This window comes from Scyliorhinus torazame, chromosome 5, assembly GCF_047496885.1.
Source record: "Scyliorhinus torazame isolate Kashiwa2021f chromosome 5, sScyTor2.1, whole genome shotgun sequence".
Classification (NCBI taxonomy): domain Eukaryota; kingdom Metazoa; phylum Chordata; class Chondrichthyes; order Carcharhiniformes; family Scyliorhinidae; genus Scyliorhinus; species Scyliorhinus torazame.
In genome coordinates, this window is record NC_092711.1 from 158,576,832 (window position 1) to 158,602,705 (window position 25,874).

Below are 25,874 nucleotides of genomic sequence, written 5' to 3' on the forward strand. Positions count from 1 at the left end.
ATAAGATAAGGTGTTTCTTCATTCAAGTTTGCCAATTGGAATTCTACACCCTTGAAGGCTGTGGATGCTCAGTCGCTGAGTATATTCAAGACTGAATTCAACAGATTATTGGATACAGAGGGAAAGAAGGACTTCCGGGTGCGGCGATGACCAGCTAAGTCACACGTTTCGGCAGCTCCCGTTGGAACGGACTTTTGGGCTCTTAATAGGAGCCCCAACGGCAATTTAAATGGCCAAAAACACTGTGCGGTAAACCAGAAGGGAATCCCCCCCGAACACGCATGGATAAGGGAGAGGATAGCGGCCGGATTGCGGAGGATCCTCTGGAGCAGCGGCAAGGAAGAGAAGCTCAAAGCAAGATGGCGTCGGAAGGTGGCCGCTTGTTATGGGGCTCGGACCAACAAGAGTTCTTGCGGCGCTGTGTGGAAGAGCTGAAAAAGGAGTTGAAGAAGGAGCTGTTGGCCCCGATATTACAGGCGATTGAAGGGCTAAAGGAGGAGCAGAGGACCCAAGAGCTGGAGCTTCGGGTCGTGAAGGCAAAGGCTGCTGAAAACGAAGACGAAATACAGGGCCTGGTGGTGAAGGCAGAGACGCACGAGGCACAGCACAAAACGTGTGTGGAAAGGTTGGAAGTACTGGAGAATAACTCGAGGAGGAAGAATCTAAGGGTTCTGGGTCTTCCCGAAGGCGCAGAAGGGGCAGACGTCGGGACATATGTGAGCACGATGCTTCACTCGCTAATGGGATCGGAGGCCCCGACGGGCCCTTTGGAGGTGGAGGGAGCTTATCGAGTTCTGGCACGAAGACCGAAGGCTGGAGAAACACCCCGAGCTATAGTGGTGAGGTTTCTCCGCTATAATGACAGAGAGACGGTCCTCAGATGGGCGAAGAAAACTCGGAGCTGTAGGTGGGAGAACGCGGTGATCCGCGTATACCAGGATTGGAGTGCGGAGGTGGCGAGAAGGAGGGCAAGTTTTAATCGGGCTAAGGCGGTGCTTCACAAAAAGAAGGTCCAGTTTGGAATGTTGCAACCGGCGAGATTGTGGGTCACACACCAAGGGAAGCACCACTACTTTGAGACGGCAGAAGAGGCGTGGACAGTCATTGTGGACGAGAAGCTGGAATAGTCTGGCGAGAGAAAGAACTTTTGGGACAAAGTGGTGGGGTGATTATGTGGGGCGAGAAAAAGGTGGGGAGGATGGTTTTTTCAATTTGTTAGTTTTGCGATCCTGTAACTTTTCTCTCTTCCCCATGTTGGGGGTGGGGGGGAGTATGAGGAACTGTGGGTGCCGGCCATTAGGGGCGGGGCCGAGTGGGAAACCCAGGCTTTGTTCCCGCGCTGTGGTAATTATGGTGGGAACAGGGACACAGGAAGGAGGGGGCCTCGCACAGTGGGGGTCGAGGACAAGGGGGGAAGCCGAGGTCAGCTAGAGTTCGCTGACTTCTGGGAGCAACATGGGGGGTGCAACTACGCTAGAGGGGGATCTAGCGGAGGGGGGTGGTTAACTGGGTTGCAGCTGCTAAGGAGAAGGGGGAGCTGTTATGGGATGGGGTGGTCGAGGTGGGAGGGCGCCGTCGGGGGGATATACGGGTATGTGGGAACCGGGTGAGGAGCTGGGTTAAAAAAGGGGATGGCTAGTCGACAAGGGGGGGGGGTAAAGAGCCCCCCAACCCGGCTGATCACGTGGAACGTGAGAGGGCTGAACGGGCCGATTAAAAGGGCACGGGTACTCGCACACCTAAAGAAATTAAAGGCAGATGTGGTTATGTTGCAGGAGACGCATTTGAAACTGATAGACCAGGTCAGACTACGCAAAGGATGGGTGGGGCAGGTGTTTCATTCGGGTTTAGATGCGAAGAACAGGTGGGTGGCGATTTTAGTGGGGAAACGGGTACTGTTTGAGGCAAAGACCATAGTGGCGGATAGTGGGGGTAGATATGTGATGGTGAGTGGCAGATTGCAAGGGGAGGCGGTGGTTCTGGTGAACGTATATGCCCTGAACTGGGATGATGCAAATTTTATGAGGCGTATGTTGGGACGTATCCCGGACCTGGAGGCGGGAAAGTTGGTAATGGGGGAGACTTCAATACGGTGCTTGATCCAGGGCTGAACCGGGAGGAGGCCGGCAGCGGCCAGGGTACTCAAGGACTTCATGGAGCAGATGAGAGTAGACCCCTGGAGATTTATTAGGCCTAGGAGTAAGGAGTTCTCATTTTGCTCCCATGTTCACAAAGTATACTCACGGATAGACTTTTTTGTCTTGGGAAGGGCACTGATTCCGAAGGTGACAGGGACGGAATATACGGCCATAGCCATTTCGGACCACGCTCCACATTGGGTAGACCTGGAGTTAGGAGAGGAAAAAGAACAGCACCCACTCTGGAGAATGGATATGGGCTTATTGGCGGATGAGGGGGTATGTTTAAGGGTGAGGGGGTGCATCGAAAGGTACTTGGAGCTTAATGACAATGGAGAGGTTCAGGTGGGAGTGGTCTGGAAGGCGTTGAAGGCAGTGGTTAGAGGGGAACTGATATACATAAGGGCACATAAAGGGAAGCAAGAGGGTAAAGAAAGGGAGCGATTGCTGAAAGGACTTTTGAGGGTGGACAGGCAATATGCGGAGGCACCGGAGGAGGGACTGTACAGGGAAAGACAAAGGCTACATGTGGAATTTGACCTGCTGACCACGGGTAAGGCAGAGGCACAGTGGAGGAGGGCACAGGGTGTACAGTATGAGTATGGAGAGAAGGCGAGTCGGCTACTGGCCCACCTATTGAGGAAGAGGGGAGCAGCGAGGGAGATAGGTGGGGTGAGAGATGAGGAGAGTGAGATGGAACGGGGAGCGGAGAGAGTGAACGGGGTGTTCAAGGCATTTTATGAGAGGTTATATAAGGCTCAGCCCCCGGAAGGGAAGGAGGGAATGATGCATTTCCTGGATCAGCTGGAATTCCCTAAGGTGGAGGAGCAGGAGAGGGCGGGACTGAGAGCACAGATTGAGATGGAGGAGGTGGTAAAAGGGATTGGGAGCATGCAGGCGTGGAAGGCCCCGGGACCGGACGGATTCCCAGTGGAATTTTATAGGAAATATATGGACCTACTGGCCCTGCTTTTGACGAGAACCTTTAATGAGGCCAGGGAAAGGGGGCAGCTGCCCCAGACTATGTTGGAGGCAACGATATCGCTCCTTTTGAAGAAGGAAAAAGACCCGCTGCAGTGTGGGTCCTACAGGCCCATTTCCCTTTTAAATGTAGATGCTAAGCTCCTGACTAAGGTGATGGCGACGAGGATAGAGGACTGTGTCCCGGGGGTGGTCCACGAGGATCAAACTGGGTTTGTTAAGGGGAGACAGCTGAACACGAACATACGGAGGTTGCTAGGGGTAATGATGATGCCCCCACCAGAGGGGGAGGCGGAGATAGTGGTGGCGATGGACGCCGAGAAAGCATTCGACAGAGTGGAGTGGGATTATCTGTGGGAGGTGCTGAGGAGATTTGGTTTTGGAGAAGGGTATATCGGATGGGTACAGCTGCTGTATAGGGCCCCGGTGGCGAGCGTGGTCACGAACAGATAGAGGTCTGACTACTTCCGTCTTCATAGAGGGACAAGGCAGGGGTGTCCCCTGTCTCCGTTACTGTTTGCATTGGCGATTGAGCCCCTGGCCATAGCACTGAGGGGCTCCAGGAAGTGGAGGGGAGTACTCAGGGGAGGAGAAGAACACCGGGTATCATTGTATGCAGATGATTTATTGCTGTATGTTGCGGACCCAGTGGAGGGGATGCCTGAGATAATGCAGACACTCAGGGAGTTTGGGGAATTTTCGGGGGAAAAATTGAATATGGGGAAGAGTGAGTTGTTTGTGGTGCATCCGGGGGAGCCGAGCAGGGGAATAGATGACTTACCGCTGAGGAAGGTAACAAGAGATTTCCGGTACTTAGGGATTCAGATAGCCAGGAGTTGGGGAACATTACATAGGCTTAATTTAACAAGATTGGTGGAACAGATGGAGGAGGATTTCAAGAGATGGGACATGGTGCCCCTGTCACTGGTGGGTAGGGTGCAGGCAGTCAAAATGGTAGTCCTCCCGAGATTCCTTTTTGTGTTTCAGTGCCTTCCGGTGATGGTCACGAAGGCTTTTTTCAAGAGAATTGAGAAAAGTGTCATGAGTTTTGTGTGGGCCGGGAAGACCCCGAGAGTAAGGAGGGGGTTCTTGCAGCGTAGCAGGGATGGGGGGGGGGGGGGCTGGCACTACCGAGCCTAAGTGAATACTACTGGGCCGCCAATATCTCAATGGTGTGTAAGTGGATGGGAGAAGGGAAGGGAGCGGCGTGGAAGAGATTGGAGATGGCGTCCTGCAAAGGAACCAGCCTACAAGCAATGGTGACGGCGCCGTTGCCGTTCTCCCCGAGGAAATACACCACAAGTCCAGTGGTGGTGGCAACACTAAAAATTTGGGGGCAGTGGAGACGACATAGGGGAAGGACGGGAGCCTCGGTGCGGTCCCCGATAAGAAATAACCATAGGTTTGTCCCGGGGAGAATGGATGGGGGATTTGGAGCATGGCAGAGAGCTGGGGTTGTGCAACTGAGAGATCTGTTCGTAGACGGGACGTTTGTGAGTCTGGGAGCGCTGACGGAAAAATATGGGTTGCCCCAAGGGAATGAATTTCGATACATGCAACTGAGGGCTTTTGCGAGGCAGCAGGTGAGGGAATTCCCGCAGCTCCCGATGCAGGAGATTCAAGGTAGAGTGATCTCAGGGACATGGGTGGGGGATGGTAGGGTGTCAGATATATACAGGGAAATGAGGGACGAGGGGGAGATCATGGTGGATGAGTTGAAGGGGAAATGGGAAGAAGAGCTGGGGGAAGAGATTGAGGAGGGGCTGTGGGCTGATGCCCTACGTAGGGTAAACTCGTCGTTCTCGTGCGCCAGGCTAAGCCTGATACAATTCAAGGTTTTACACAGGGCGCATATGACCGGAGCAAGGCTCAGTAAATTTTTCGGGGTAGAGGATAGGTGTGGGAGATGCTTGAGAAGCCCAGCAAACCACACCCACATGTTTTGGTCATGTCCGGCACTACAGGGGTTCTGGGTGGGGGTGGCAAAGGTGCTTTCGAAGGTGGTGGGGGTCCGGGTCGAGCCAGGCTGGGGGTTGGCTATATTCGGGGTTGCAGAAGAGCCGGGAGTGCAGGAGGCGAAAGAGGCTGATGTCTTGGCCTTTGTGTCCCTAGTAGCCCGGCGAAGGATATTGCTTATGTGGAAGGAAGCCAAACCCCCGGGCGTGGAGACCTGGATAAATGACATGGCAGGGTTTCTAAAACTAGAACGGATAAAGTTCGCACTAAGGGGTTCGGCTCAAGGGTTCACCAGGCGGTGGCAACCGTTCATTGACTACCTCGCAGAACGATAAAGGAAATGGGAAGGTAACAGCAGCAACCCAGGGGGGAGGGGGGTTGGGGGGGAGGGAGGGCCCGTGCGGGTCCTCAGGGGTGTTTTTCTATAGATATTTGTATTAGGCTATGTATGTTGGATTGTTTGATTTTATTCTTGGAGAGTTATTATTTTTGATATGGCAGTTGCCATTTAGTTTATATATTATTTATTGATTTGTTAAAAATGGCCACTGTTATTTATACTGTTTTATTGTTGTAAAAAGGAAAACCTTTGTATTGTTTTGTTGGGCCAAAAAATTTGAATAAAATATTTTTCAAAAACAGAGGGAAAGAAGGAAAATGGTGACATGGAGAAAAAGTGGAGCAGGCTCGATGTCCTACAACTGCTCCTGTTTATTCTGCTCTTAAGTGGCTCTTGATGGACAGTGTCCTCTTTACATTTAGTAAAATGACCAATAACGATTTCAGATTTTATTTTGGTTCCATTCAGGTTCCGAGAATCGTAGAGGTGCATTGCACAAGAGGGGGCGATGGGGGTTGTTCAGCCCATCTTTCCTGTGCTGACTTTTAGAAAGAACGGACTTGTTCAGTCCCTCAGTCCAGTTTCATGTCCCTCACCTTGCACCTTCTCATCCTCACCTCTCTTTTAAAATTAATTAGTGAATCATATCGCTGCCTTTTCAGGCAGATCCTGGAACTCACTGAGTTTTGCTCAACTGCCATTGTGATACAGGTAGTTCAATGAAAGTTTTGCAGTGGGCAGTACGAGAGTATTTCAAAAATATCAACTGAAAAATATGTTTGAATATTAAAATTATTGGATGGGAGGGTAGAGCTGGCCCAGGGTTCAGAATGATTTTTCTTCTGGTCACTGGGACCCTGAAGCCTCCACTTCCGGTTCCTTCACCAAAATGGCCACACGTGCGCCACTTCTACCAAGTTTCTACTTTGTTTCTACCAAGATGGCGGCCGGTCACCTGGGTCAGTGGGCCTACACTAGACTCTGGACACTTTGGGAGCAGAAGGAGACAAATAGAAGTGGAGAGACGAGAGGTGAAAGAGACAGATTTTATACAACTACAACTTCATCCATGATTGAATGGTGGAGTGGACTCGATGGGCTGAATGGCCTTACTTCCGCTCCTATGTCTTATGGTCTAACTTATAGAACATAGAACATAGAACAATACAGCGCAGTACAGGCCCTTCGGCCCACGATGTTGCACCGAAACAAAAGCCATCTAACCTACACTATGCCATTATCATCCATATGTTTATCCAATAAACTTTTAAATGCCCTCAATGTTGGCGAGTTCACTACTGTAGCAGGTAGGGCATTCCACGGCCTCACTACTCTTTGCATAAAGAACCTACCTCTGACCTCTGTCCTATATCTATTACCCCTCAGTTTAAAGTTATGTCCCCTCGTGCCAGCCATATCCATCCGCGGGAGAAGGCTCTCACTGTCCACCCTATCCAACCCCCTGATCATTTTGTATGCCTCTATTAAGTCTCCTCTTAACCTTCTTCTCTCCAGCGAAAACAACCTCAAGTCCATCAGCCTTTCCTCATAAGATTTTCCCTCCATACCAGGCAACATCCTGGTAAATCTCCTCTGCACCCGCTCCAAAGCCTCCACGTCCTTCCTATAATGCGGTGACCAGAACTGTACGCAATACTCCAAATGCGGCCGTACCAGAGTTCTGTACAGCTGCAACATGACCTCCCGACTCCGGAACTCAGTCCCTCTACCAATAAAGTCCAACACTCCATAGGCCTTCTTCACAACCCTATCAACCTGGGTGGCAACTTTCAGGGATCTATGTACATGGACACCTAGATCCCTCTGCTCATCCACACTTTCAAGAACTTTACCATTAGCCAAATATTCCGCATTCCTGTTATTCCTTCCAAAGTGAATCACCTCACACTTCTCTACATTAAACTCCATTTGCCACCTCTCAGCCCAGCTCTGCAGCTTATCTATTTCCCTCTGTAACCTGCTACATCCTTCCACACTATCGACAACACCACCGACTTTAGTATCGTCTGCAAATTTACTCACCCACCCTTCTGCGCCTTCCTCTAGGTCATTGATAAAAATGACAAACAGCAACGGCCCCAGAACAGATCCTTGTGGTACTCCACTTGTGACTGTACTCCATTCTGAACATTTCCCATCAACCACCACCCTCTGTCTTCTTTCAGCTAGCCAATTTCTGATCCACATCTCTAAATCACCCTCAATCCCCAGCATCCGTATTTTCTGCAATAGCCTACCGTGGGGAACCTTATCAAACGCTTTGCTGAAATCCATATACACCACATCAACTGCTCTACCCTCATCTACCTGTTCAGTCACCTTCTCAAAGAACTCAATAAGGTTTGTGAGGCACGACCTACCCTTCACAAAGCCATGCTGACTATCCCTGATCATATTATTCCTATCTAGATGATTAGTCTCTTATAATCCCCTCCAAGACTTTACCCACTGCAGACGTGAGGCTCACCGGTCTATAGTTGCCGGGGTTGTCTCTGCTCCCCTTTTTGAACAAAGGGACCGCATTTGCTGTCCTCCAGTCCTCTGGCACTATTCCTGTAGCCAATGATGACATAAAAATCAAAGCCAAAGGTCCAGCAATCTCTTGCCTGGCCTCCCAGAGAATCCTAGGATAAATCCCATCAGGTCCCGGGGACTTATCTATTTTAAGCCTGTCCAGAATTGCCAACACCTCTTCCCTACAAGTTATTGAACAATAAATTTGACAGAATCTCAAACCCCCAACTTCCCCAAAGTAAGAGGTGTATATGAAAACCACCACCTCCAATTCACACATTGTCCTGACTTGTCTGACATCCAGAATTGGGTGAACAGACATTTCCTCCAATTAAACATTGGAAATAGCGAAGTCATTGAGTTTGCACATTCTCCCAGTGTCTGCGTGGTTTTCATCCCCACAACCCAAAGATGTTCAGCGTGGGTGGATTGGCCATGCTAAATTGGAAAATAATAATTGGGAACTCGAAATTTATTTTTAAAAATTAATAGTGAAGCCATTGTCTTATGGCCCTGCTACAAACTCCATTCTCTAGTCACCATCCACCTCCCTGGAAACTGTGTTTATTTTATCCTTTCACAGGGAGTGGATATTGCTGGGAGAAATCATTGCCCACTCCAAATTGCCCTCGAGAAGATGGTAGTGAGTTGTCTTCTCAAACAGCTGTAATACATGATGTGTAGGTTGAGTCACAGCATAGCCAGGGTGGGAGTTCCAGGATTTTCACCCAACAACAGTGAAGGAACAGTGACATAGTTCCAAGTCAGGATGTTGTGTGGCTTGGAGGGGAACCTGCAGGTGATGATGTTCTCATGTGTCTGCTGTTCTTGTCGTATGAGGTGGTCAAGGGTTGAAAAGTACTGTCTAAAGAGCCTGATGAGTTGCTGCAGTGCATCGTGTAGGTGATACACGCACTGTGTGCGACTAATGCAGATTTCAATGTCATATTTGACCAGATGAGCTTTTGACTACATATTTGCACCATCACTAAGACTGTTTATATCCAGCTCAATAATATTGCCCGCCCTAGCCCTCACCTCAGTGTGTCTGCTCTGAAACCAACATCTATGCAACTGTTATCTTTAAACTTGATGATTCCAACACACTCCTGACCAGCATCCCAACTTTTATCATCTGTAAACTTGAGATCATTTGCTGCCCATTTTCTCACTCTTACCAATTCCCTTTTCACTTGGTGCAGTCTTATCAACTGGTTGAACTGTTGATTACCAGAGGCAGCATCAACACATCCAGCTCTACCTGGCCCTGCTCTCCTCTGCCTAAACTGGTCACTATTTCTGGATTGTTCCTGGAAGTAAGGACAACCCAGATTCTGTTCTTCATGATCATCTTCTTAAATCTCTCTCCTGACTTCGAACAAGTGCAAGGAGCTCATTGATTTCTTTGTCACTGACACTGAGATCACCCGTTCAGCTGAATCTACTTCCAAAAGTTATTTGTGAACTCGCCAGTGTCTCATTAGGTTTTGTGACTGCGTGAATCTCTTCCCACACATGGAGCAGTTGAAAGGCCTCTCCCCGGTGTGAACTCGCTGGTGTGTTAGAAGGTCGGGTGAATTAGTAAATCTCTTCCCACACTTGAAGCAGATGAACGGACTTTCCCCAGTGTGACCACGCTTGTGTTTCAGCAGGTGTGATGAACTGCTGAATCCCTTCATACACACAGAGCAGATGAATGGCCGCTCTCCAGTGTGAATTCGCTGGTGTGTGCGAAGGTTGAACAATCGATGAAATTGTTTCCCACACATGGAGCAGGTGAAAGGTCTCTCCCCTGAGTGACTACACAGATGAGTTTCCAGTTGGGATGGAGATATGAATGCCTTCCCACAGGCCCCACATTTCCATGGTTTGTCTATGGTGTGGATGTCCTTGTGTCTCTCCAGGTTCGACGATTTCACACCTGTAAATTTCAAATTTCCCATAAAAAGAGTTTATAAACATCATCATTGTCAATACCGAATAAAAATGAAGGAGAGACAATTCTCGTTTGTTTGGAACAGGTTTTCTGCACTTCTTTCTGCGAAACAGTAAATCCTCATCACATCCATTCCCCCTCCTCCCTATGCTGGAATCCAAACCCCAGGGTGACAAACCAGCCCACATTTTATGAGCCATATTTGAATCCACTGAGATTTGCTGCTTGGGTGTCTGACTCGTCAACTGGACCTATGTAGAACTCTGTTCCAACCGTTCTGGCAGCCAACCACCCCCTCCCTGGCCTCACATTTCTGTCAGCAGCCCACCCAACACCGCCCACCTCTTCACACAGACCCATGCAGGCTTACCTTTAATTTTCACCATGAGAGTTTGTCCGTCTGCCAAACCTTTCAAACCATCTTCAAAATTCCTTTCTTTACAGTTTACCCGTTCCCTCCACTCTGGCTGGGTTCAGTTCTCAAGTCCCTCTGTGTAGAGTGAGAATAAATCGGTAATTTTCTCTCCTGGGTCACTGGAATCCTGATGCCCCGCCCACTCTGTTGTTTCACCAAGATGGCCGCAGCTGAAGCAAACAAGCCCCGGGAGCTGCAAAATCAGGATCTGTGGGTTCTTTTTGGCGGTTTGGGGCCTCCAGCGGGTGTTTGCAAATCCTCCCCGCCCATCTCCCAGGGTTTCCTTCCTTTCCAGAGATCAGAGTCCTCATTGATTTGAGTCCAAAGTGTCAGCTCTTATTTATTGTCTTCCTCCCCCATCCTCTGATGTGAGCCATCCTCCAGTCGCTGAAGCAGGATGGTGACCGTTAACCTGGGCCTGTTCGCAGGAGGGAGAAGCCCCGCAGCTGCAAACCAGAGAAGTGACAATGATTGTGTAGGGTTTGCGGATCCTCCCTCCCACCGCCTGACGCTAACTTCACTTCCCCGGGACAAAGGACTCTCCTCCAGACGAACAACAGCATTGCGTCTGCGCGCTACTGTCTCACGTCATCAACCGCACTGCGCATTCTCTAGATCACAATGCCTAGGGGAATGATTGACGGCGGCTCCGGACCACCAGTAAGAGGGGGCGGGACTGGAGGACCGAACGGTTGCGGCTGGTCCAACAACCAATCGGAGCAAATGAGGGGCAGTGAATGAAGCATGCGCAGTGCGGGAAATGGCGAGGGGTAGATGCTTTTTTTCTCGGATCTGTAATTTGTAAGCGGAAAATCGCAGATCAGAGCGTATGGTGGAACCGGCGTGTGGATGGGAAGGTTTCTATACAGGTTCTGTCATCTACAAACTCCCTCAAAAACTCATCAATCCCATTTGTACTGAGCGGGGCCAAAGATCCCTTAAATCGTCCTGGTTAATGATCACCATCTTTATTGGGGACAATGTGCAGCACTGAGCATGTGCGGCCGCCATCACGTTGGGGGCAATATTTTCATAGCTGAGTGGAGCTTGTCCCCCATTGTTTCGAATAGAGACAACCTGTCCATCAAACTGGGTCACCCTTTGAGTCCCAATGACTTAACGATGAGGCAGGGTGGAAGCAGGGAAGGAAAGAAAAGGATGTAAGTCCTGCTCTCTGGATCCTACTACCTCAAGGGACGTCCTGCCTTATGTGCCCAAATATCTGTGGCAAAGGTACCCTAAAACATATGGAATTATGCTCACTACTCCCAAAATGTTCCCCTACTGAAACCTCAACCACTTGTCCAAGCTCATTCCCCAATACCAGATCCAGTACTGCCCCTTCCCGCGTTGGACTATCTACATATTGCACCAAGAAGGGATTGCCGACAATGACAAGGGGTAAAGTTAAGTTCAATAGGGCACACGAGTGGTCATCCTAAGTTAGAATAATATTCACAGCCAAAGATGTGCTGGTTGGGTGGATTGGCCACGCTAAATTGTCTGATAATTGGAAAAGAAATATAATTGGCTACTCTAAAATATTTTTAAAAAGTTAGAATTATAGAATCCCTGGGCGGGATTCTCTCCTACCCGGCGGTGCGGTGGGTCCCGGCGGGATGGAGTGGCGGGAACCACTCCGGCGTCGGTCCTCCCCAAAGGTGCGGATTTCTTCCCATCTTTAGGGACCAAGTCCTCACCTTGAGGGGCTAGCCCCATGCCGGAGTGGTTGGCGTGCCGCCAGCCTGCGGGAAAGGCCTTTGGCGCCTCGCCAGCCAGGGCCGAAAGGACTTTGCCGGGCGGCGGAAGTCCGTGCGTGCGCGGGACCGTCAGCGGCTGTTGACAGCATCCCCGCGCATGCGCAGGGGGTGATGTCTCTACCGCGTCGGCCATGGTGAAGACTGTGGCTGACGCGGAGGGAAAAGAGTGACCCCATGGCACAGGCCCTCCCGCGGATCGGTGTGCCCCGATCGCGGGCCAGGGCACCATGGGGGCACCCCCCCGGGGCCATATCGCCCCCCCCATCAGGACCCCGGAGCCCGCCCGTGCCGCCTAGTCCTGCCGGGAAGAGAGGTGGTTTGATCCTCGCCGGCGGGACAGGCATTCCAGCAGCAGGACTTCGGTCCATCGCGGGATGGAGAATTGCCGGGGGGCTCGCCGACCGGCGTGCCGTGATTCCCGCCCTGCCGAATATCCGGTGCCGGAGAATTTGGCAAACGGCGGGGGCGGAATTCACGCCAGCCCCCGGCGATTCTCCAACCCGGTGGGGGGGTCGGAGAATCCCGCCCCTGTTTCTGGGAGGGCAGTTTACGAGTTTTGAGGGGCTGACTGATATGTTTGGATTGGCGTGGGGAGAATGTTTCAGGTATATGCGGGTGCTGGACTTTGCAAGGAAGGTCTTCCCGACCGTCCCAATAGTGCCTGTCTCCTCGCTGTTGGAGGCTGTGCTGTCAGCGGACGCGGGTGGAGGGTTGTGGAGAGGGGTTCGTCTCGGTGATTTACAGGAGTGTTTTGGAGGAGGATGGCGTGTCCATGGAGGGGTTAAGGCAAAGTGGGAGGAAAAGCGCTGGAGGAGGGAGTTTGCTTTGAGGTGCTTCGGAGGCTAAATGCCTCGACTTTGTGTGCGAGGCTGGGGCTGATTCCACTGAAGGTGGTGTACAAGGTGCACCTTACAAAGTCTTGTGGTCTTGGCACCTTCAGGTGATGCCACCTAAGACAGAGTAAATAAAATCAGGAATACTCAGGAAGTATCAATTCGAGGAGCATAGATCTCTCAGAGGTAACAAAGGAATAGATCAGAGTTTTAGCAACAGATGCTCTGAGCCTTGGGTGGAGTCAGGCAATGTTACTGAGGTGGAATCCAGTCTTCAAGATGATGGAAATATGTGGTTGGGAGCAAGTCACAGGGTCAAATATCACACCAACCATTTGGACAATCTCTTTCAGACTCAATACAGTTGTCAGGATGAGGTTTGAAGTCAGTGGCTAATAAATGGAGTTTGTTACAGGGGCTGAACGCAATGTCTTCCCAATACTGAAGTGGAGAAAGTTTCTGCTCACCCATTACTTACTGTCAGAACTGTGTGTGCCTTGGAGGGGAATCGAGATGTGATGGTGTTCACAGACCCTATACCCTGGTCCTTCAAGGAGGCGGAGGTTGAGGGTTTGGGAGATTCTGTCAATGTTCTGGTTAGATTTTGGAAATATAAATTCCCTCTCCTTCTCCACCTCTGCTCTCAATCTTTTCTCACTCTCCTCCCCCCACAGAGGCCTGAAACTTTTCTGGCCCAGACGTGTGGAAGGTTCCCTTCCCTGAACGACATCAGTGAATCGGTTGTTCTTTTGTGAAAATCTGGCAGTTTTCAAGGTCACCTTTTCCTAGTGCCAGCCTCACAAATGACCAGATTTCAGCTCAATTTCACAATCCACCTTTGTGTTCTTCTGGATTTTCTCTCACTCCTTTTTTCTGTCCAAACTGATTTCACAGGATATTGGAAGGGGAAGGTTTGCATTCGGGAAACATCACATCAGGATCTGACAGAGTCGCTTATGTTATCGTTACTGAATATCAGCAGGTTTTGAACATAATATAAGAACATAAGAACTGGAAGCAGGAGTAGGCCATCTGGACCTTCGAGCCTGCTCCGCCATTCAATGAGATCTTGGCTGATCTATTGTCGACTCAGCTCCACTTTCGAGCCAGAACACCATAATCCTTTATTCTTCAAAAAACTATCTATCTTTATCTTGAAAACATTTAATGAAGGAGCTTCAACTGCTTCACTGGGCAGGGAATTCCATCGATTCACATGGAAGGAAAAAACGCCGTTCACAGTGGAGAGAAACCATACATGTGTTGTGTGTGTGGACGAGGTTTCAGCCAATCTTCTGGCCTGTCAAGACACAAGCGCATTCACACTGGCGCAAAACCGTGGAAATGTGGGGATTGTGAGGTGGCATTTGGTTTCCCGTCTGAGCTGGAAACTCATTGATGCACTCACACTGGGGAGTGACCATTCATCAGTTCCGTGAGTGGGAAGGGATCTACTTGGTCATCAAACCTGCTGACGCAACAGCGGGTTCACACTGGGAGAAGCTGTTCACCTGCTGTGTGTGTGGAAAAGGATTCACTGATTCATCCAAGCGACTGAAACAGCAGCGAGTTCACACCGGGGGAGACCATTTGCCTGCACTGAGTGTGGGAAGGGATTCACTCATATATCCACCCTGCTGAGACACCAGCGAGTTCACTTTTACTGCAACAAACAAACGAGAAGCAACAATGCCTAAACACTATTTTTATAGGGAACGTATCCCTTAAACTATAAATAGAATGTTGCCCTTTTACTTTTCACACAATCAAACATGGTTACATCGCTGAAGTTGTCACTCAATTCTCCTGGAACCAGCCCAATGTGATTCTTCGTTCCTATGTTTACTTCCATTCTATTCCTTTGCCTGACTGGCAAACCTTCATCCCAGAAGTGTCTTTTGCAGTGATGGTTCTCCTGATGATATTCAGGTCCCGATAAACCAAATGACTCTTCCAAATAGGGGCTAGGAGCTGGTTTAGCACACTGGGCTAAATAGCTGGCTTTTAAAGCAGACCCACGCTTGCCAGCAGCATGGTTCATAACCGTACCAGCCTTCCCGAACAGGCGCCGGAATGTGGCGACTTGGGGCTTTTCACAGTAACTTCATTTGAAGCCTACTTCTGACAATAAGTGATTTTCATTTCATTTAATTTCAAATCCTGAAGTGGCGTTAGGTTTTTTTCTGCAAATCTTCATCTAATATCCTGTAAAAGGAATTGACAAACGAAAATTGAGAACAGGCAATTCTAGTTTCCATCCAACACACTCTCCCTCCATTCTCACTCTGCTGTATGTAATATTCATCCTCCTAATTATCTAAAGGTGCTGATTCCGGCTGACTGACAGATCCCTGCTCACTGCTTCCCATCTTGGAGAGGCCTGAAAATCTCCATGCAGACTGCCAGACATAAATGTATCTATATTACTGAACTCTAAATGTGTGGAAAATACAGACTAGATTCACTTCCTTTCTCTACAGTTGCTGCAAGTTACCAATGACTCCTCAGGCCGGGATCGAACCCAGGTCCAGAATCGAACCCAGATCCTCAGCACCATATAGACAGCAGTGCTAACCACTGAGCCACAGTGCTGCCCTATTCAAAACAGAGTTGAGGAAAAACTGCTTCTCCCAAGGGCTGTGAATCTGTGGAATTCACTACCCCAGAGTGTGGTGGAGCTGGGACAGTGAGTAAATTTAGGGAGGAGTTGGACAGATTGTTAATTGGGTTGAAGGGTTCTGAAGAACTTTCAGGACCGGGAAGAAAAGGCCAGGATGAGATCAGCCATGATAGAATGGCAGAGCAGATCAATGGGCCAAATGGCCTAATTCTGCTCCTATACCTGATGAACTTCTGAAAGGGGGAGACATTCATTTGCTCCCAGATGTTGCCCAGAGGAGGAAGTTTTAGTCTGAAACCCATTGTTCAACCTCCACATTGTGACATCACAAAGGCCCTCATTCTCTAAATCAGCCAATACGAATCAATCCGCTCCACGGTGACGTCATTGCATTAGAGCGCACACGCCGGCGCGCAGACACGTGAGCCCAGTCCCCACCCTCTGTTTCCTCGCCCCCAAAACTTCCTCGAGACGGTTTCCAGGCAACCGCCTGACAGTTCCGGCCGTCGGTGGTTTTCCCATCCCCTGACCCGGGATTGCGCATGTCTCAGGGAGTGGGGATGCTGCGCATGCGCATGTGAGCTCTCTTCCGCTGACCTTACCTCTCAGATGTTGACCAATGGGAAAACTTGGAGGACCGGAAAGACTCTGCCCCTCCGCCAATCAGAGCTCCACCATTGTCTCAATGCGGAAGCTGGACATGGAGGTTTTTGCCGAGCAAAGCTGTTGTTCCCCCAACCTTGAATGAGCTTGAGCTTCACACAGACTCCTGTCTCCAACATCTGTGAGTAAAACACTTTCTTTTCTCCCCCTTTCCATTTCTTTTCTCATTCTCACCTTCAATTGGTCACTTGCAGCAACTGAAGGGAACGGAAGTGAATCCAGGGAGGGTCAGACTCTGGAAAGGTTGGCCCAGGCCTCTCTCTCTCTTAAAGACATTGACATCCTTTGCTCCCTCAGCTTGACACATTTATTTGTCTGGCTAAAAGGATGGTCTGTTCCTAATGTTCACAATTAAAGGGCTGGTTTCCCCACGAGATAGCTGACATTTAAGGGGTCAGTAAACAGGCCAAATCAAACCCAGCCAATTACTTCCCTGTCGGAATACTCTCCATCATCAGCATAGTGATGGAAGGAATCATCAAAGGCCCTATTAAGTGGCACTTATTCTGCAATAACCTGCTCCTGGACGCTCAGTTTGGGTTCCGCCAGTGTCACTCAGCTCCTGACCTCATTACAGCCTTGGTTCAAACTTGGACGAAAGAGCTGAATGCCAGAAGTGAGGTGAGAGTGACTCCCCTTGACATCAAGGCAGCATTTGACTGAGTATTGCATCAAGGAGCCCCAGCTAAACTGGAGTCAATGGGAATCGGGGGATAATTCTTCACTGGTTGGATTTATACCTGGCACAAAGGAAGATGGTTGTGGTGATTGGAGGTCAATCATCTCAGCTCCAGGACTTCACTGCAGGATTTCCTCAGGGCAGTATCAGAGGCCCAACCATCTTCAGCTGCTTCATTAATGATCTCCTTTCCATCATAAGGTGAGAAGTGGTGATGTTTGCGGATGACTGCACAATGTTCAGCACCATTCTCAACTCCTCAGATAATGAAGCAGTCCATGTCCAAATTCAGTAAGACTTGGACAATATCCAGACTTGGGCTGATAAGTGACAAGTTACATCCGTTGCTACACAAGTGCCAGGCAATGACCATCTCCGACAAGAGAGGATCTAACCAGCACTCCTTGACATTCAGTGGCATTCCCATCACTGAAACCCGCACAACCAACATCCTGGGGGTTACCATTGATCAGAAACTGAACTGGACGAGCCATATTAATACTGTGGTTACCATGGCAGATCAAGGGCTGGGAATCTTATGGCGAGTAACACGCTTCCTGATGCCCCAAAGCCTGTCCACCAGACATCTACAAGCACATGTTAGGAGTGTAATGGAATACACTCCACTTTGTTGGATGAGTGCAGCTCCAACAACACGCAAGAAGCTCGAATCTATCCAGGACAAAGCAGCCTGATTGTTTGCGCCGCCTTCCGCAAACATTCAAACCTTCCACCACCGACAAACAGTAGCAGCCATGTATACCATGTCCAAGATATACTGCAGTAACTCATAAAGGTTCCTCAGACAGCACCTTCCAAACCCACAACCATCTAGAAGGACAAGAGCAGCAGATACCTGGGAACCTCACCACCTGGAGGTTTGCTTCCAAGTTACACACCACCCTGACTTGGAAATATATTGCCGTTCCTTCACTGTCCCTGGGGCAACATCCTGGAATTCCCTCCAGAACAGCACAGGGGATGTAGGGCACCATGGTGGAGCAGTGGTTAACGCTGCTGCCTCACGGCGCCGATGTCCCAGGTTCGATCCCGGCTCTGGGACCATGTGTAGTTTGTACACTCTCCCCCCGTGTTTGCGTGGGGTTTCGCCCCCACAACCCAAAGATGTGCAGGTAAGGTGGATTGGCCATGCTAAATTGCCCCTTAATTGGAAAAAAATGAATTGGGTAATTCAAATTTATAAAAAACAATTTTTTAAAAAAACAGCACAGGGGATGTACCTACACCTCAAGGACTGCAGCAGTTCAAGAAGGCAGCTCACCACTACTTCGGAAGGGCAACTGGGGATGGGCAATAAATGTTGGCCTGACCAGCATTGTCCACATGCCGTAAATTAATTTTTAAACATTTAATATTGGACAGAGATATGTCTAATGTTGTTATATGGTACGTATTATATATATTATTGGTGGTTCTGTAATAAAATACATGTATTATTATTTCTAGTTTTGTAAATAGTACTGTACCTACATTATATATTTCCAGTCATACAGTCATTGCAGCACTGACAGAATCCATTTGGGAACTCAAGTCAATGCTGACTCTCTGTACAGCAATCCAGTCAGTCCCATTCCCCCTCGATATCCCTGTTCCCCTGCAAGTTTATTTTCTTCAAGTGACCATCCTATTTTATTTTAAATTATGAATCATCTCAATAACTTCCACAACCCTTGTGGGCAGTGAGTTCCCTGTCATGACCACTCCATGACTAAATAAAATTCTTCCTCAAGAATTTCCCCATCTCTAATCAGTAAATGTACTTATCTGGAGATTTTCTACTCTTGTACAGGTTTTAGTGAGTTTAGATTTGTTGATCAGCACTTTCAGGAAAATTGGGAGGGAAAGTAAGTGAATACAGTCTGTATATTACACACACTTTCAACAAAAGAACAAAGAACAAAGAAATGTACAGTACAGGAACAGGCCCTTTGGCCCTCCAAGCCCGTGCCGACCATTCTGCCCGACTAAACTACAATCTTCTTCACTTCCTGGGTCCGTATCCCTCTATTCCCATCCTATTCATGTATTTGTCAAGATGCCCCTTAAATGTCACTATCGTCCCTGCTTCCACCACCTCCTCCGGTAGTGAGTTCCAGGCACCCACTACCCTCTGCGTAAAAAACTTGCCTCGTACATCTACTCTAAACCTTGCCCCACTCACCTTAAACCTATACCCCCTAGAAATTGACCCCTCTACCCTGGGGGAAAGCCTCTGACTATCCACTCTGTCTATGCCCCTCATAATTTTGTATACCTCTATCAGGTCTCCCCTCAACCTCCTTCATTCCAATGAGAACAAACCGAGTTTATTCAACCGCTCCTCATAGCTAATGCCCTCTATACCAGGCAACATTCTGGTAAATCTCTTCTACACCCTCTCTAAAGCCTCCACATCCTTCTGGTAGTGTGGCGACCAGAATTGAACACCATGCTACAAGTGTGGCCTAACTAAGGTTCTATACAGCTGCAACATGACTTGCCAATTCTTATACTCAATGCCCCGGCCAATGAAGGCAAGCATGCCGTATGCCTTCTTGACTACCTTCTCCACCTGTGTTGCCCCTTTCAATGACCTGTGGACCTGTACTCCTAGATCTCTTTGACTTTCATCCAGTAACATAGACATATATCTGTCTGGCAGCCTGCATGAAGATTTTCAGATCTCTGTGTCCAGGACAGGAAGTTTGGATCTGTCAAACAGCCTGAATCAGCACCTTCAGGAGAATTGGGAGGGTGAATATTAGATACAGCAGAGTGAGAATGGAGGGAGTGTGTGTGGGATAGAGATTTTGAGCATTTCAGGGAAAGAGAGAGGAAAGAATGTTCGATATAAACTAGAATTGTCTGTTCTGAGTTTCTATCCTGTACTGACAATGATTACTATTGTAAAATCTGTTTGCAGGAAGTTAGAACGAGAGGAGTTTGAGGCCGAGATCTCAAACTAAATATCACGTCAAGAACTGACTGAGTCACTCAATTCTTGGGAACTAAAGATCATCGGCATTTGAATCTAGAAGGAGAAATGCTTGTCTATTCTGTCTGCTTCAAGATATTTTAAACATCAGTGTGTCTGGAAAAGCACTGAGACACACACACACACACCCATGTGAGACTGTTACAGAGCACTGACTGTGGAAAGAGCTTTAACCAGTGACACAGCCTGAAAAAATACTACACCATTCACAGCAGGGAGAGACTGTATAGGTGTTCTGTGTGTGGATGAGGCTTCAACTGATCGTCCAACGTGGTGAGGCGCAAGATCACCCGGACCATGGAGAAACCATGGAAATGTGAGAATTGTGGGAAGGGATTCAAAGGCCCGAACGAGCTGGAAAGGCATCAATGCAGTCTCACTGGAGAGAAGCCGTTCACCTGCTCTGACTGTGGGAAGGGATTCACTCAGTTATCCAGACTGCAGAGACACCAGAGAGTTCACACTGGAGAGAGGCCGTTCACCTGCTCTGACTGTGGGACGGGATTCACTCAGTTATCCAGACTGCAGAGACACCAGAGAGTTCACACTGGAGAGAAGCCTTTCACCTGCTCTCAGTGTGAAAAGAGATTCACTCACATTGGCAACCTGCGGAGACACAAACGAATTCACACTGGGGAGAGGCCGTTCACCTGCTCAGACTGTGGGAAGGGATTCACTCAGTTATCCAGACTGCAGAGCCACCAGAGAGTTCACACTGGGGAGAGGCCTTTCACCTGCTCTCAGTGTACAAAGGGATTCACTGACATTGGCAACCTGCGGAGACACGAACGAGTTCACACTGGAGAGAGACCGTTCACCTGCTCTCACTGTGAAACGGATTTCATTGATGGTGTCAGGCTGCGGAGACACGAACGAATTCACACTGGAGAGAGGCCTTTCACCTGCTCTCAGTGTGAAAAGGGATTCACTGACATTGGCAGCCTGCGGAAACACGAACGAGTTCACACTGGAGAGAGACCTTTCACCTGCTTTCAGTGTGAAAAGGGATTCAATGTCATTGGCAACCTGCGGAGACACGAACGAATTCACACTGGGGAGAGGCCATTCATCTGCACTCTGTGTGATAAGCGATTCATTCAGTTATGCAGACTGCAGAGCCACCAGAGAGTTCACACCGGGGAGAAGCCGTTCATCTGTCCTGTGTGTGATAAGGGATTCACTGAATTATCCAGCCTGCAGAAACACAATGTCACTCACACCAAGAGCAGGCCCTTTGAATGCTCTGACTGCAGGAAGGGTTTCAAAAGCTCACAGCTACTGATGTCCCACCAGCGCATTCACTCTGAGGAGAGACCGTTCAGCTGCTCTCATTGCACAAAGAGGTTTAGAACATCATCCAACCTGATAAAACACGAGCGAGGTCACACCGGGGAGAGCCTGTTCACCTCTCCGACTGGGAAAAGATTCACTCGGTCATCACTTGCTGAGCCACAATGTCACTCACACCAATGAGAGACCCTTTAAATGCTCCGACTGTGGGAGTGGGTTTAAAAGCTCTCTGGTACTGATGTCCCACCAGCGCATTCACACTGAGGAGAAACTGTTCAGCTGCTCTCTCTGCACAAAGAGGTTTCAAACATCATCCACATTGCGGAGACACCAGTGAGGTCACACTGGAAAGAAGCCATTCACCTGCTCTCACTGCGGGGAGGGATTCACTCAGTCGTCCAACATGCTGAGACACCAAAGGGTTCACAAGTGATGATGGGTTAAATTCTGCTGTTATTCCTGCTGTTAATCACACCCAGGACTGAAGTGGGTGGAGGGATTTGTCTTCTCATCAACTCATCCTGCTGCTAGGATGTGGCGATCCTGGCGAACTACTGCTCCCCGGACCTGGAATACCCGACTGTGAAGTGCCGTCCATACTACCTTCCATGGGAATTCTCTTCTGCGATCATCACGGCGGTCTACATCCCACCCCAGGCGGAAGTGAAGAAGGCGCTTGATGAATTGTAACCGCTATAAATAACAATGAAGCAGAATACCCGGAGGCCTTGTTCATTGTGGCCGGGGACTTTAACCAGGCCAACCTCCAGTGTACTGCCAAAATTCCGCCAATACATCTCCTGTCCCGACAGGGGCCCCAACATCCTTGACCACTGCTACACAAACATCAAGGGCGCCTCTCGATCCGTCCCCTGACTGCACTTCAGAAAATCGGAGCACAAGACGGTGCTCCTTCTCCCGGCATACAAGCAGAAACTGAAGCGGAGAATCCAGTTAAGAAGGTCGTGCAATGCTGGTCCGAGGCAACAGAAGAGCTCCCACGTGACTGCTTGGAGTCAGTGGACTGGTCCATATTCAAGAACTCAGCAGCCAACCTAAACAAGTATACCAGCACAGTCACAGACTTCATCAGCAAGTGTGTAGAAGATTGTGTGTCAAAGAAGGTAGTATGTACGTTACCCAACCAGAAACCATGGTTTAATCGGGAGATTCACTCCCTATGGAAGGGCACGTCTGAGGCATTCAAGACAGGCGACCCTGACCTAATCAAAAGATCTCGGTATGACCTCCGCAAAGCCATCACAGACTCCAAGAGACAATACCAGGTCTCCCAAGAGACAATACCAGACTAAGCTCGAATCACAGATTAACGACAGGGACTCTCGATGATTGTGGCAAGGCTTAAATAACATAATGGGTGCAAAGTAAAGCCGAGTAGAGTCTTCAGCAGCAGCGCAGCCCTCCCCGACAAACTCAATGCGTTCGATGCTTACTTCGAGCAGGAAACCAACAAACCTTGGACACACCCATGCCCACCGTCATAGCCTCCAAAGCCAGATTGGCCTTCTTGAAAGTGAACCCTCGGTAAGCGACAGGTCCTGACGGGATCCCTGCCATGCACTCAGATCCTGCGTGGACCAACTGGCGAGTGTGTTTGCGGACATCCTCAACCTCTCCCGACTCAGTTCCGAGGTTCCCACCTGCTTCAAGAAGACCACCATCATACCGGTGCCAAAGAAGAGCCAGGCAACGTGCCTCAATGAATACCATCCGGTGGCCTTGACATCGATCATTATGAAATGCTTAGACCACAGCTGGAGTAATGTGTGCAGTTTTACTCCCCTTACCTTAGGAAAGGTATTGCCACAGAGGAACAGCAACAAAGTTTCACCAGACTTGTTCCAGGTTTGACAGGACTGTCCTATGAAGAGAGGTTGGGGATACTAGGTCTTTTTTCTCTGGAGTTTCAAGGAATGAGGGATTTAATTGAAACTTTAAAAATCCATAAAGGAATAGACAGAGGAGGTGCAGGCGAGATGTTTCCCTGGGTTGGAGAGTCTGGAACCAGGGGACACAATTTCAAAATAAGGGGGAAGCCACTTAGGACCGGTCTCGGAGGAGACATTTCTTTACTCCGAGGGTTGTGAATCTTTGGAATTCTCGACCCCAGAGGGCTGTGGGAGCTCAGTCACAGAGTGAGTTTAAAGCAGAGACTCACAGATTTCTAAATCCCAATAACACAAAGGGATATGGGGATAGTGGGGGAAAAGGCATTGAAGTGGTTGACCAGCCATGATCGTATTGAATGGTGGAGCAGGTTCGACGGGCTGAATGGCCAACTCCGGCTCCGATGATATAAAGATGGGTAGGAAAGTAAATTGTGAAGAGGACATAAGGAGACTACAAAGGGATATGGATGGGTTAAGTGAGTGGGAAAAGATCTGCCAAATGGAGAATAATGTGGGAATATGTAAATTTGTCTTGTTGGTCAGAAGAATAAAAAAGCTTATTATCTAAATGGTGCATGATTGCAGAGCTCTGAGATTCAGAGGGATCTGGGTGGCTGAGAGCATGAATCACAAAAGGCGAGGATACAGGAATAACAAGTAATTAGGAAAGCTATTAGAATGTTATTGTTTATTGTGAGGGGAATTGAATACAAAAGTAGGTTATGCTTCAGTTATACAGGACATTGGTGAGCCCACATCTGGAGCACTGTGTACAGTATTGCTCTCATTTAAGGAATGATGTCAATGTGTTGGAAGCAGTTCAGGGAAGGTTTACTGGACTCATACCTGGAATTGGAGGCTGGTCTTATGAGGAATGATTGGACAGGCTGGGCTTGTGTCCGTTGGAGTTTTGGTGACTTGATTGAACCACATAAGATCCTGAGGGGCCTTGACAGGGTGGATGTGGAAAGGATGTTTCCTATTGTGGGAGAGTCTAGAAATTGGAGTCACTTTAAAAGTAATAACTTGCCCATTTAAGGCAGAGGAGAACTTTTTTCTCTCAGAGTGTTGGGAGTCTTTGGAACTCTCTTCCTCAAAGGGCAGTGGAAGCAGAATCTTTGAATATTTTGAAACTGAGTTGAATAGATTCTTGATGAGCAAGGGTGTGAAAGATTATCGGGGAGTCGGTGGGAATGTGGAGTTGACGTTACAATCAGATCAGCCGTGAATGTATTGAATGGTGGAGCAGGCTCGAGGGGCCGAGTGGCCTACTCCTGCTCCTAATTTGTATGTTATCACATCCTTTATAATAGATTTTAGCATTTTCCCTCCTACTGATGTCAGGCTAATGGGTCTGTGGTTCCCCGTTTTCTCTCTCCCACCTTAAATATTGGGGTTACATTTACCACCTTCCAATCTGCAGGAACCATTCCAGAATCTATAGAATTTTGAAAGATGATCACCAATGTATCCACTATCTCTCCAGCCGCCTCTTTCAACACTCTGGGATGGAGAGCAGCAGCTTTTGGGGATTTATTAACTTTCAACCACATTAATTTCTCCAGTACTACTTTTTCACTAATACTAATCTCTTTCAGTTCCTCGTGCTCACTGGTCCCTTGGGTCTCTCATGTTTTTGGGACGATTTCTGTATCCTCCTCCATGAGACAGACACACATTGTTTAGTTTCTCTGTCATTTCCTTATTCCCCATTATAAACTCTCCTGTCTCTGCCTGGAATGGACCCACAATGGTCTTTGCTAATCTTTTCCTTTTCGCATTCCTATTGGAGCTTTTCCAGTTCTCCCCAGTTTGCTCTCATATTCTATTTACTCTTTATGAGTTTTTTTGATCCTCCTTTGCTGAATTCTAAAACAAGTTTCCAATCCTCAGGGTTACACTTAATTTGGCAATTATATGAGTGATAAGATCTCTTATTTTATCTTCAAAAATGATCCCAAGATCTGGTTGATTGGAGGTGTCCAAAAATACAACTTTATTGCTAATTATCCACCTTGAGTCTCTTGCATAAAAATAAATCAAAACGTAGATCAAATAATACATCAAAACATATCAAAGAGAGTTAAACAAAAACATAAGACAATATTAGGAAATCAATAGATGATTCAGAATTTCTTAAAGCAGGAATACAGAACAAACTTTAGTCATGAAACTTTATTCTTAAAGAAATTCTTATCAATGGTCTAACCCCTTATTGGTTTCAAATTCTCAGCTGAGGCTTCATGATTTATTCAAAAAACTCTCTGTCACTTGGAGCATGATTTGTTATCCAGGCGTTGGTCATTACTTAAGATTCATTAATGTCTATCAAATTAATTAAATGTCTACATGTTCCCGCCACGTGTACCAATCCTTTGAAGATAAGATGTTCTGCATTAACCTTGCTTGTTGCTACATTTGCTACATTTTGTAAATGTTTCTGTTGCTAAGGCTGCGATACTTTTTCATTACTAGATGTATTTGTAGAACAATGGTTTATTTGTTAAGAACGAAATGAAATGAATGTGTCAGAATCTAATACGGTTTCAAGAAAAGTTACATAAAAGCCCTCGTAATGAATAAACAATTGTTCTTTTCTTGAAACCGTATGAGATTCTGACACATATTAAGTTGCTGTACAGCAATTCTCATATCTTTATCTGAAACAATGACTTTGCCTTGTGGATATTCCTTTTTCTGTCTGTATGTATACTGAATTTAAGAATTATACTGCATTGATTCTTCAAGGTACCAATAAATCAGTGAAGCAATAAATTTGTAATCGATTAATGAGCCTCTTCCTTTAACCAGTGGAATCTTTAA

The 25,874-nt window shown here is 48.1% G+C and overlaps 2 protein-coding genes across 2 annotated transcripts in view; both read left to right on the plus strand.

The window, feature by feature from the left end:
- Positions 1 to 25,874, plus strand: part of LOC140418001 (uncharacterized) — a 200,932-nt gene that overhangs the window by 57,605 nt on the left and 117,453 nt on the right. The gene's annotated exons all lie outside the window — the stretch shown is intronic.
- On the plus strand, positions 19,786 to 24,258 carry LOC140422170 (uncharacterized). Its single transcript, XM_072507168.1, has one exon. The coding sequence runs from the start codon at positions 20,149 to 20,151 to the stop codon at positions 21,322 to 21,324; it is 1,176 nt and encodes a 391-aa protein (XP_072363269.1). The 5' UTR covers positions 19,786 to 20,148; the 3' UTR covers positions 21,325 to 24,258.

Bases quoted from the DNA above. Each gene is read 5' to 3' on its own strand.
- LOC140422170 (XM_072507168.1), top strand. From the start codon at position 20,149: ATGGAGAAACCATGGAAATGTGAGAATTGTGGGAAGGGATTCAAAGGC.